The sequence below is a fragment of the Triplophysa rosa genome, linkage group LG6, assembly GCF_024868665.1.
Source record: "Triplophysa rosa linkage group LG6, Trosa_1v2, whole genome shotgun sequence".
Classification (NCBI taxonomy): Eukaryota; Metazoa; Chordata; class Actinopteri; order Cypriniformes; family Nemacheilidae; genus Triplophysa; species Triplophysa rosa.
The window spans coordinates 22,907,789-22,921,350 of record NC_079895.1 but is presented as its reverse complement, the minus strand read 5'-3'; the positions used below and the strand labels follow the sequence as shown (position 1 = coordinate 22,921,350).

Below are 13,562 nucleotides of genomic sequence, written 5' to 3'. Positions count from 1 at the left end.
CCGTGCTCTCGGTTTTGTAAACCGTCCCCTCAGTTTTTGAAATCTGTACCCACAAATTCATAATCTGTGCCCACGCTTTCGCAATCCGTTCGCACAGTTTTGCAAACTGTAGCCTACTCGCGGAATTGAAGCCTCTGTCTGTCAACAGAACAAGCTCCTACCAGAACATTAACGAATATTGTATACCGTTTTATTTTATATTATATTATAAATTGTCTTAATGTGTTTACACACGAGCGCGTGGCGCATATAAAGCATTCGTTCATTGCCTCGTTTCACTGGCATAAAGTTGGTTTGACATTAAACTTTCGATATTCGTGAATTTAGGGACCATCTCTAAAGTTACATACACATTAAAATACCTTTTTCCAACTTCAAAAGCATTTAAAGGGAATGATTTATAGCCACAAAACTAACTGTACAGTGTTCATGTGTGTGTCAGCCATTATGCACAACTTTTAGATTATTGAGTGTTAAAGTAAACCATCAAATCATATACACATATTCCTATACGTATATTGAGCTTTAAATAATGGTAAATTTGTGTATGAGACCATTATACACATAGGAATGTTTGCATGTGATTTGACGGTTTATTTTAATACATATCAATAATCTAAAAGGTGTGCATTCTATCTGACACACACATGAACACTTTACAGTTAGTCAGGGAAGTCATTCCCTTTAAATGCTATTGAGCTTTAAAATTTGTATATTTATGTATGAGCCCATACAGCAGTGAAACACATAGGAATATTTGCATTTGATTTAACGGTTTATTATAATAAATGTAAATAATCTAAAAAGTGTGCATTATATCTGACACACACGAATACTGTACAGTTAGTCTTGTGGGTATAAGTCATTCCCTTTAAATGCCATTGATGGAAACATGTATTATAATGTGTATGTAACTTTACGGTCTACTAGACGGTCCCTAAATTCACGAATATCGAAAGTTTAAGTTTATGTCAAACCAACTTGCAGTGAAACGCGGCAATGAACGCATGCTTTATATGCGCCACGCGCTCGTGTGTAAAGACAATTTATAATATAATCTAAAATAAAACGGTATACAATATTCGTTAATGTTCCTGTAGGAGCTTGTTCTGTTGACAGACAGAAGCTTCAATTCCACGAGTAGGCTCCAGTTTGCAAAACTGTGCGAACGGATTGCGAAAGCGTGGGCACAGATTATGAATTTGTGGCTACAGATTTCAAAAATTGAGGGGACGGTTTTAAAAACCGAGAGCACGGATTGGAAACTCGTGGGTACTGTTTATTAATCCGAGAGCACGGTTTTGTAAACTGTGGGAACAGTTTTAGAATCTGCGAGTATGGCTTTTTAAATTACAAATCTGTGGCCACGGATTTATGGGTCTTGTTTTTTTTTCTCCGACAGGTGACTAGACGGGCTCCGCACCACTCAAATGCTGGTGAGGAATTAGAAAACTATCGGCATATTACCAAGTGTCAGTATGTGCTTCAGTATGTGCTACTGAATTAACTTATGTAAACTAGGCCTACTCAATGTAAAGACAGTGAAAACACAGTGGCAGTTTAAGACACAGTTAATGTTTTCTAATTTTCCAATTGCTAATATATTATCATTAACATGTGTTTTTAAAACATTTAAAGCGCCATAGCAAGTCTGCCTATAGGAAATTATGTGGCAAACTAGTTAAAACTAAACTTTATTGAACTTCATTGAAATAAAACGCAGGAAACTTATCCAATGACCAAGGCATGAAGCATAGGGTTGTGAGCCAACGTGGAAAATCACCAAATTTAAGTATTGCTCCCCTCACGGTATTCATGAATGGGCCACTCTTTTCAAGGTGAATAAATCTGCGTTTGATTACTTTCCTCTGACAACGCACAAAAGACACTTAAAAGGCGAGCGTTTTCATTATTTTAATTTGTCCCCAAAAATAACATATAAAATACTAACATAAGTTCATGCGATGACTTTTAGTCTTTTAGCGAATAAAGCTGCAAACAAAATGCATTTAATTTCCTGCTACGGCGGCAGCCTGGGTAATCAATCGCAGACATCATCGCTTATGTTATCCTGCTCAGAGACGCTCGTGCGGAGTCGCGTTGTCTTTTTCCACTTCAAGTGAACACAGCTTAACTCTTTGTTAATTATATAGATTATCGATAAACCGAGGACCTACTACTAGACCAGGAATTTTAAGATAAGCCGGTAATATTGAGTAGAAATATAAAAGTTAGCGATCTAGCTGCAGGTATGTAGTTATGACGCTACGTTGCTAACTACTAATCGCCGAGGAAAATGTCGTTTTACTTCCTTTAACAGATAAACTGCTTTGACCTAAATGCCTCCCGAATATAAACCTGACAGACTCGGTTTTGCCGTGGAAACTGTTTTGAGAGGAAATAACATTGGTTAGCTTGCTACGTGTTAGTTCACAGACTGCATAACGTTACTGCATTACATGGAATTTCTCATTTACTAACTTACAGAAGTCGTTATCAACGTATATGCTTGATTACGTTAACCCCGAATCAGATTGATAAGTCTTTCAATACATAAGTGTCAGGTTAAAATAACATGTAAGGCATATGAATGCGAGTACTGAATGATAGTGAGATGCAGAAGCGGTGAGGAAGAGATCAATGCCTTGTGTGCTGGAGGATGATGCGGATGAGCTGGATGATCACAGTCATTAATAGAAGAATGATGAAGATCCTGATCGCCCTCGCTCTTATTGCCTACATCGCCTGTGAGTACATGTAGGCCACTGACTCTGCTGAATAAGATTGGTATCTGCTGTTGTTTGTATTCATTTATGCATTTAGCACACACCTTCATCCAAAGTTACTTGCAGTGTGTTAAAAGTACAATTATCACATAATGTCTATCACGTGATTGTATATCTGTCATATATGAGTTCTCAAAAGTTTTTTTTACATGGAACAGGGGTGATATCAGAAGTAAATGCTACAGATGGCAAATTTATAATTGAATGATCACAGTATACAACATAAAAGTATTGTACTTTTACTTACCTGGTATCAGTGGCTCGAATTTGCAGGGCCTTATGAGGATGCATTGATCAGGTGTTGTGAAATAGCAGAAGTTGTAGCTCCAAGAAAGATGTTAAGGTCCATCGGTCAGGGGAAATGGAGATGTCTGAATCCTATGAAGAAAAAAACATCTTAAAAACAGTGTACCCAAGCAATACAAGTAATTGTTAATAGTGTAATAGTTTCTTACCAAATCTCTTGATATATTTCTTATGACCAGTGGTTATTACTACACTTGTATGATGTAGCAGGTAAATGCATATGGAGTTTAAATAGACCCAAAACTCACACGCATGGAATCCGCGTGCACACGCGCGATGCAAACTCGTATAATGATAACCACACGCGGAAAGCTGCTCCGTGAGGGCGCATTTAAACTCCGCGAGCGAGCAGAACAGTATCCGCAAGCGGGAAGGAATCCTCGCGCGGGCGCATTTCTGCTCCGCGAGCAAAAACTCAGTCTGCGAGCAGAGGCTTTGACGAGCGTGTGCGCGATTCTCTCTATGCTCTCGCAACTGCTCAACACTTGCTCGCTCGTTGAGTTGACTTCTGAGACTTTGGAGGCGGGACAATGCATGTTAAAAGTTACAAATCAAATGAGCGGAGACATCTACAGATTACATGTCTGAGTACAGAGTACAAGTGACATTTTGATTTCTTACATCTGTCAACAAAAATTATGCTATATAATATAGCAGTTAAACTTACATGACATGTATGACCTATTTAAAACATACTATAATAATATAATTAAATGTCTCCTGTAGTCATTAAATTTGAGTTATCTAATATCTGTTTACTGGCATAGCCCGTTTTAATATTTTCAAAACAAATAAAGCAAAACAAATAAATTATTTAAATTAAATTTTAGAGAGTACATCATATTGTAATTTATAATAACTTGTGCTTTGAGTTATACTGTTGTAGCCATTTATTAATTCTCATTTTATGAGAGAGTTTAAATACGCCCTCGCGGAGCAGCTTTCCGCGCGTGGTTATCACTATGTGCGTTTGCATCGCGCGTGCGCACGGATTACATGCGCGTGAGTATTGGGTCTATTTAAACTCCATAAATGCAAGCATAACCACAAATGTTAACATGAACAATTAGTGATAAAGTTGTCAGGAGTTAACTGTTAGCGCCGCGGAATACAAAAACGCGTTCTCATTGAATGGCTGGGACGGGCACTGTAGCTCACAGCATGCACTGTGTGCAGTAATAGCGAACATTCTGTACAGCATTGAAAACCAGTCGTACCACAACAAAATGTGCACTCGCACAAATGCTCCCAAATATATTTTGAGGTCGCACATTACATTTCAGGAGCACATGCGACTAAAATGGTCACAATTTCGAGCCCTGCACCTAATGACTTGGGTATGCAATATTTTGTGCTTGATGTGGTTGCATTCATATAGCATCATTTTTGACGAGCTATCATGTGTACAAGCTGCGAGATGCACGGTTGACACCACACAAACTCCAAATAACATGGAAAAGACACCTTGTGTCTGATAACATTTCAGCTCTTCTTGTGGCTGTTTCAGCTGAAAGGGGGGTTTGTTTAATATTTTCTTTTAGTCAGGGTGTCCGCAGGGTCTTAAAAAGTCTTAAATTCCAAAATCAAAATTTTAGGCCTTAAAAAGTCTTAAATTCACTGAAGCATTGTGTTCTATTTCTTAAATCATTTTAAACAGGTCTTAATGTTCCTACGGCCGAAAATTCTCCGTCATTGACAGATTTTTTTTTACCAGTGACGGAGAAATCTGAAGACCGTCAGTCATTTTGACGGATTACAATAAGGACAATTAGTCACTCCCCGTTTTGTCATTTCCCTTCATTAGAGCGTGATCTTAGGCTTCTACCCCTGCCCTGAACATGATCGCGAAGGGGCGTGTGTTTCCCATTCATTGGCTTTCTTACGATGCCTGGTGCGTTTTGGAAAATGCGCGCACAGTCAGACGAGACTCGCGGTGCATTTGCATCTGTCACAGACCACACCACGTCGCGAGCACGCATACACACAACGGCGTGTAGTGGTGCTGTGTTTACAGAGTTTTTTCCTTCAGAAAAGCGAATAGCGTCTTTTTGGATAAACCTTAACTTTGTGGCGTGGAAAAATGTCTCCCTTGGCGTCTTCTCTGTTCAGTGAGCGGCAGAAGCAGCACATTCATGACCAAACCACAGTTTACTTGTGAGTGAGTACAAAACATCATTTACAAGCACATGTCATTGTTACTGACTAGGTCAGGGGTCGGCAACCCGTGGCTCTCGAGCCGCATGTGGCTCTTCTGCCACCCTGATGTGGCTCTCTGCAGTCTTTATAAGGCCCTGTTAATGCCTGGTAATAAGATGCGTTTTGGTCGATGGATCACAAGTGGACGAAAGAGGCACATACCCGTTTACACCTGCTGCTGTAATCCGTCTATTTTGTCCACTTTTGACCACTACTGTCCTGATTTCTTCAAGAAATATTTGAAAAAGCGTAGTGGGCTAAGTAATCGGCTATTTTCAATCCAGGTTGAGTAGAGATGGGTCGTTCTTGAACGATTCGTTCATTTTGAACGAATCTTTAATGTGACTCGGGAAGAACGAGTCGTCTTAGGGAGTGATTCGTTCAGTCGCGCATGCGCATTGCGCAACATTCTATGGGTCCTGTACTGGAATTCAAGAAGAACGAACGATTCAAACCCGAAGACTCGAGAGGTGAACAATCAATTCTCTTTCCGGCTCTGACTGCATTGGTTTAGCTTACGACGCTGTCACGTGATGAACGAAGGAGTCAAACCCGAAGACTCGAGAGGTGAACTAATCAATTCTCTTTCCGGCTCTGACTGCATTGGTTTAGCTTACGACGCTGTCACGTGATGAACGAAGGCGTCAAACCCGAGGACGTGTCAGATAAGAGGTGTGGTGAGCTAATCATAGGCTAAAGACCCAGGTAAACAATGAATTAATCTTTTCTGTTTCTTATAGCATTATAGTTTTGTATTGTTTGTAATGTGATCAACGTTTGCATAAGTAGTAGATGTGTTAGGAAAGTAACATGTAACAAAGCAATAGTGACGCATAGTACAAAAATGTTTTACTCCTAAGATTGCTGTGCCATTCCTATCGGATCCAATATGGACGGCACAGCACTGCTTTTTAATTTTAGTCTCTCCACAAATCCAGTGCCTTGTTCACGAAGGAATCCTCGGAGAAATTAAACGAACAAACGCTCCATGTTTTTCCCACATGAGCTGGAACGTCTTTAAAAATAAAGTTTAACCCCGTATATCAGAATCCGAAGGAAGGTTATGCAGCGACTGTATTCTTCCACAACCTGGGATGGCACAATATTTAGCAATCTTTAACGGCATGTTTGTTTATTGCTTGCTAGCTCTATCTGGTTCCACGCCACTGGTTCTGTCATGCGCGAACCAGTGGGCAGTAGGGCTGGGCGATATATCGTACAATTCTAAATGACTTACGGTTAAATGCCGCCACATCCGAAAGCCAGAGGGCGCTCTTGCGCAGAAACTCTGAATATGGGAAACCGAAGAAGAGCAATTAGTTCCAGGAAATGCCTGTGGTAATATTCTATATTTTCATGATAATAAAGTTGATTTATAGTAATGATGACAGACAAGTGTTGCTTTTTCAAATACACGTTATAAACGACTCAATCTGGTAGTGATTTTAGATCGAGCAGAGGAGCAGTACTTCCTATTGATCAAACAGCCGTAGTTCACAGAAGAGCTGTGCATAAAACATCTAATCAATTTCAGAATTGATTTAGACATGCATAATTAGCCTGAATCGCAATATATATCGCCCAGCCCTTGTGGGCGGGGCTGGAGAAGTAGTTGTTGATATTTTTCTTTGGAGGTGGGGTTCAACCTATCAATGTCGTCATAGATAGGTGCATTCCAGAACCTGCCGTTCGCTGGGCCTGGGGTCAATAACAGACGCAATCTCAGTAACAAAGGCATTTTCAGTTCTGACACTTGCATGATGTTCGTGTGAATATGATTCCCTCTTATATAACAAAAGGTCGGGTTAAAATTGTGATTTTAATTCATGGGACCTTTAATAAATGGTCTGTTGCAGATTTTACGAATTTTTGGTCTTATAAAATATATAAACAATTTGCATTTTAAGGTTTGTTTTTGTCTTGTCTTTATTTGCTTATTTTTTCTGTGAAAATCTGGCAACCCTGTCACTTTAGCGAAGGGCTCTCGAGAGCGGCTAGCCCCGTGTCATATGTGCAAAAGTTGAGGACTTCTTTCACTATTATTTTTATTTAGAGTGACCAAGCAATAAACATGCATCATTGTGCATTGCCTGGTTGTGGAAGAACACAGTCGCTTCCTTCGGATTCTGATATTAGGAATGCGTGGTTGAAGTTTATTTTTAAGTATGTTCCTGCTCACGTGGGTGAGCATTTGTTCGCTTCATTTCACCATGGATTCCTTTGTGAACAAGGTGCTGCAGAGAGACTAAAATTTAAAAGCAGTGCTGTGCAGTCAATATTGGATCCGACAGAAATGGCGCAGCAGTCTTATGTGAGTAAAACATATTTGTTCTATGCGTCACTATTGCTTCGTTAGAGATCGCTTGATATGTCCTGATAATGTGTAACCTAACGTTACGTGTCTAACCAAATTCACAGAAGACTCCAACTAAGTTTACTACGCAAACTGCTATCCAATCATAGCAGTGGGCGTTTACTTCCAAGTCTTTAATGCGACACGCCCATTAAAACAGAGTGTTTGACGAGACTGCCTCAAAACCCGGGTAGAAAATAGCCTATTACTTATTGATTTTGATGTTTTCGAATGTAAAAACCACGCGAATGTCATAAGTAGACCTCAGACAACAGTATAAAATAATAAAAACGGCCAGTTTAGCACACCTTTAATATCCGTACACACTAACGTTATGTGATATAGCGGTTTCTCATTACCGCAGGAGAGAGAGATAAACACGTTTCATAGGTGCTTGTGTGGGAAATGCGCGACCACGGTCACAGCTGAGGAAAGTCAGTGCTGCAGGGAGTTGTATGCATACTGGGCCTTAGTGGACAATGTCACCCCCACACTTGATATCCAGTGCTGGACTCTGCACCTAGGTTTTAAGGCTTGCTGTCTGAACCCATACGTGCTACAGATAGCCTTTATGCACTTCAGACAGGAGCATGGACCACTCCAGGCCAGCAGACATGAGTATGTTTAGGGCAGACTCAGAAGATAATTTATTACTCTGAGCTAAATAATTGTATGTATAAATAAATAGGAAATTAAATATTTTTATATTAAAACAATATAATTCTGTTTCTTATTTACAAGTTGCCTATATTTATGTTATGACTACCTTTGTCACACGTTTTAATGCCATTAGTATAAGACAATCAATACTGATATTTTGCTACACAGCATACAAGCAAGTTGTCCGCTGGGCCTATGGCATTCTGGGTAGGCACATTAGGAAGCCCAAATGTCCCAAAATCTTTTTGCACAAGCCGTTGGCTCGGGAAATGCGAGGTTCATCCTTGATTGCATTTTCTAAAAAAAAAGCAAAACATGATGAAAATGTGTTATATTGTAAGTATTTCATGCATTTAAATATAAAACTACTGGGTAGCACTTTACAATAAGGTGCTATTTGTTAACAATTAATAAATGCAATAGCTAAAATGAACTAACAATGAACAATACTAATAGAGCATTTATTAATGTTAGTTCATGACATGTTAATTTAAGCATTTACTAATACATTATTAAAATCAAACGTTGTCACTGTTAACATTAATTAATGTACCATGAACTAACATGGTAAAAATACTACAGTAGTACAATAAGTACAAAACAGCAGTCACAAACTTTTAATCAAAAATAAACAAACAATAATCCAGCAGTAAAAAGGCCGGCAGCCACCTCACGGTAGACTGCCGGCCACACAAACATAAACAAAACTTAACATGTCCGGGCCCTGTCCTCTCTCGCCGTATACTCCTGTCGCTCGTCCTTTTATGCTTCCGATCTCCTGGGGGTATGGATAGACGAGACGAGAGAATGGAGACGGAAGCACCAGGAGCGACAGGGGCGAGAGAGGAAACAGAGAAAAAAAAATTTGGTCCGGTTCCCCAACATGCTGTCGCTCGGTCCTCAGCCAGCCGAGAGGCTCTTCCTCGCGGTGGTACTGGACGCTCCCTCGCTCCTCCTCCACCTTCCTGGCAGCCGGCGATGGCTCCTCCGACTGAGGGCAGCCGGCAGCAAGTCCCCCGCCTCCTGCTCCTCCCCTACATGGCGGACGGCAGCAGGCTCCGGCCAGCGGGGCTGACTTCTCGGCTCCCTCTCGGACGGCAGCCACCCCACCTCGGACCCAGGAACATGCCACGAGGTCTTCGCCCCGTCTGGGCACACACGCCAGCACTACCGGCTCGGCAGCCGCTCGCGGACTACCCTCGTCCGTGCTGCCCGAACTCTTCGGCACCGCGATCCCCCTCAGTGGCGAGGGCTCTTCGACAGCATGTCCCTCCTTCCTCCCGGGTTTCGGCACCACTGTAACAAAGGCTCAATAAAAGGGAAGGAAGGAGGCGGGAACCGGCGAACACTCACAAACTTTTGATAAAAAATAAACAAACAATAATCCAGCAGTAAAAAGGCACACAAACATAAACAAAACTTAACATGTCCGGGCCCGGTCCTCTCTCGCCGAATTCTCCTGTCGCTCGTCCTTTTATGCTTCCGATCTCCTCCGATCTTCCTCCTCCCACGGCTCTCGTCACGCCTCCCTCGTCACAGTGATTTTCTGGAAAGCATTCTGTTTGCAAGCATCGACTTTTTATTTCAAAGTTGTCAATAATATAATGGACCGTTAAACTCATATACGGCTACATCGTTCTGCTGGACCACATATCTGTGGTCGTGGAGTAGTATTTCACCTGCTTAAGCTCGTATTCATAAGCCCACCTTACATTTCTCGTGCTTTTCGGGAATAGCAACTCGCGTGAAATGAGTGCGAGAGGGCAGCTGGTATCTTTTGTCGAGTGTTTGTATTAGTCTTCGGAAGCCGTCTTTACTGACGATGTACGCAGGCATCATGTCTTTGCATATGTGATAGGTTGGTGCCGTTTTGATCCTTTCTCATAAGGCGTGACGCTTGCAAATGCTTGAACTATGGATACTTGTTCAGTCGGTTCAGGCTGGCTTTGAGGTCTGCTTTTGTTAGTTTCGATGGACTTTGTCGACATGCATTGATAATACAGTTTGTGGTGCTGTTTTAAGTGTTGGTACAGGTTTGTTGTATTGCCCCATTTCGTTGCAATAATCATTTCACAGGTCTTGCAAATTACCTTGCTCTCTGACACATCCTCTCTCCTGAATCCAAAATACTCCCAAACGACTGATGTTGAATTTCTCTTTGGCACAAAATCATTTTTATTCTGACCTGCATCCATATTTTATGTTCTTTCCTCCCGTTCACCTATTCTGTCCTCCCACTTCTGTTCTCCCGCTTTCTCGTAATTTAAAAACAGAGTGAGCTCTGATTGGTTAACCTCTCAAACATGCGCACAAGAATGTTGCAGTATTCTGAATAAAAATATAAATAAATTAAATAAAATTGCTGCCTTATGCGGTTTAGAAATCGCATGTGCTCAAATCGCGATTGTTTTGTGATTAATTGCATAGCCCTATTACAGTGCACAGTTCACGTTTTCGTTGAGCTGCATCTCTGACGGATCGGTGACCATGTTTCTCGCCAGCGGCCGAAGCACATGATGACGGCTGGAACCGCACCAGCTCTGAGTCTCACTTGGTTCTTACTATGGCATCCCGATCCCACACTGAAAAAAATTTGGAGTGAAGTTTACTTGAAAAAAGCTAGGCAAGGTTTTCCACTCAGGAAATGTTAGTAAATTGATCAGAACTGTCCAAGTAAATGCTAAACCCATGTATAAGTAGTTTTTACTAGAAATTCCCAAGTACGGGGTCAAGTCAATTTTACTCATCCTTTGTTTGTAAATTTTATTTAAGTAATGCTTCTAAATATACTTAATATTTCTTAACAAGAGTCCTAGTTATCTTTTCCTCAGTAGTCTTTACTTGTTTGTTTTTTGTAAATATTACTTGAAATCATATGAGGTATTAATATGTGTTAAGTAAAATGTATCTGAAGACCAAAAACGCTGACAGGTATTTCACAAAAATACTTTTATTCAGTGTTTGAATTCAAATATTTAACAGCTTATTTAAAAAACAGAGAAACAAATAAAAAAGGTAATCAAATAAATCAATTCAGATCCATTAAACCACCTTCACATTTCCTCTGGCATCAGTTAAAAATGTTTTATTGGTGAGAATGGTGAGTCCAATACCTGTGGAACAGATGAACATGGATGTTAATGCCACAATTAGATTATTTGTCATTAATAATTCAAATGAACTTATTGACCTTAATGCATTGAACATAGGCTAACGTTATACCAATTTTTAAACGTTAGAACAAATTAGTTCAAGATCCACCATTCTATCTGTAACAACAACGCCAGTTCAGAGCTAGCTAAGGCAGAGTTAGCTAAGGGTAAGTTAACACAGTAGGCTACTGCAAGTTTATCAATATCATATTGGTTATATACGGAGCATAAACTTGATTTAACTTTATGAATATGCATTACATGGTTAAGTTATTTGTCTAAGTTACGTAATGTTAGACATACGAGACTTGACACTACGTTTAGCAAACTGAACACTGTCAACATATTAATAGCTTAACTTAGCATCACGTTAATTCTATTATCCATGTGCATAATAAAAAACAACCGCGTTTGCAAACGTTGTCCAGAAATGTTAGCAATACCGAGACTCAATAACAAGAACTCGAACTCAAACAAACCAGCGAAAATAAAGTTTATTAATGCTGCACTATGCTGCAAACGTTACTACATGATTTAAAAAGAAAACATTTAATGACTTACCATAGTTTAATCTACGGAGCCTGGTCACTGGTCACTGATTGTAAACTCGTGGGTACAGTTTTATTAACCCGAGAGCACGGTTTTGTAAACTGAGGGAACGAATTACAAAACTGTGGCCACGGATTTGCGGGTCTTGTTTTTTTTTCTCCGAGGGGTGACCAGACGGGCTCTGTATTAATCCCCTCAGGCGCTGAAAAAAATGTTTCGATGCGCAAGGTTTCCTCAGGCTCTTTGCGCCAGTTGTAATGTCCGAAGTGCGCACGCGCAGCTATTATATGGCTGTGTGGAGTATAATTTACTTGCGTTCATCAGTTTTATACATCGCTTAATTTAATGACAAAATACCAAGTAAACTTGGCATTTTCATTTAAATTTACTTATGTATTAGAGCACAAATAATTACAAAGGAACCTCAAGTAACACATTGAATGAAACGCGACATTTTAAAGTAGAAAGACAAAATACAACTTGCTTGTAAAACATACTCGAGTAATGCTAGCTTTATTTACAAACTCAAAAAATCATTTTTTACAGTGCATATTGAACGGAATCATATCGCCGGGATGATAATCCTCCGGTGTAAAGTGAACGCTACACACCACCGCGTTTTTCGAAGCAAATGCAGAGGGGTGACCCTTACAGAAAAGACACATGAATATCCTAGGGATGGGCATTTCTGATCATATTTCATTTCGAGTACTGGACAGGTTTGAAAAACGAGTACTCGATTAATTGGGGGCGGGGCATTAGAGGGGGCGGGGCGTGTCCCCCATACCATGGTGACAATGAAAATATTTTAATTACAACACTGATACGAAAATTTATGTTAATAAAACTATAAGATTGAGTAAATAATTAAATCGACACAGTGAATTTTTAATAATCTAACAATCAATGTTTTTGAAAACAAAGTAAACATTTAAAAGAAATATCAGCGTGAGATGAAACGTCATCTCTGCCCTGTCACATTTCTGTCTGTCAGTGTCTGACGGTAAAGTCTCTTATGCTCGTCTGACAAGTCTGTCTGATAGTAGTGGTCTCACCTGACATTTTGTCTCCAAATATACTGGTGCGGAGCAGGGTGAGCGTTTTTAATCCATTCAATTTCTTATGAACTTCAGCGCACGTTCACGTGGCGCTCGCGGAGAAGAGGAATACTCGCTTTGCTCCGCGAGCGCAACGCGAGCTCAGCTTCCATGGGAATGGATTGAAAACGCTCGCCCTGCCCGCGAGCGGCGCGAATACAACAAACAGAAATTCTGTGCACACTGGATGCAGCGCAAAGAGACGCAACAAACGTCCAGTTTCTTTTTGCTTTCGCCATGTTGCATCGCGCCGCTCGCGTGCGGTGTAACGTTAGACAGAGTGTAAGATGATAACGGATCAAACTTGTAGTAGATTTGTATGTTTTGTATGCTGCTTGGCGCCGTACATTTTGCACTAGACTGTATTTTCGTCAGGTTTATCAAAGTGAAACCAAGCATCGCTGTGCGCTTTCAATATGCCCTTCTGTGCTCCGGACTTGACTCTGGACCGCAAACTCTCGCA

General features: G+C 40.5%; 1 protein-coding gene across 1 annotated transcript in view; it reads left to right on the top strand.

Annotated features, from left to right (window-relative positions):
* The first annotated feature begins 2,057 nt into the window (after window positions 1–2,057).
* Window positions 2,058–13,562, top strand: part of uxs1 (UDP-glucuronate decarboxylase 1) — a 188,017-nt gene continuing 176,512 nt past the window's right edge. The window contains exon 1 of the mRNA XM_057335651.1: window positions 2,058–2,747. Within this exon, the coding sequence (XP_057191634.1) occupies window positions 2,660–2,747 (88 nt within the window). The 5' untranslated portion in view covers window positions 2,058–2,659. The remainder of the gene's footprint in view (window positions 2,748–13,562) is intronic.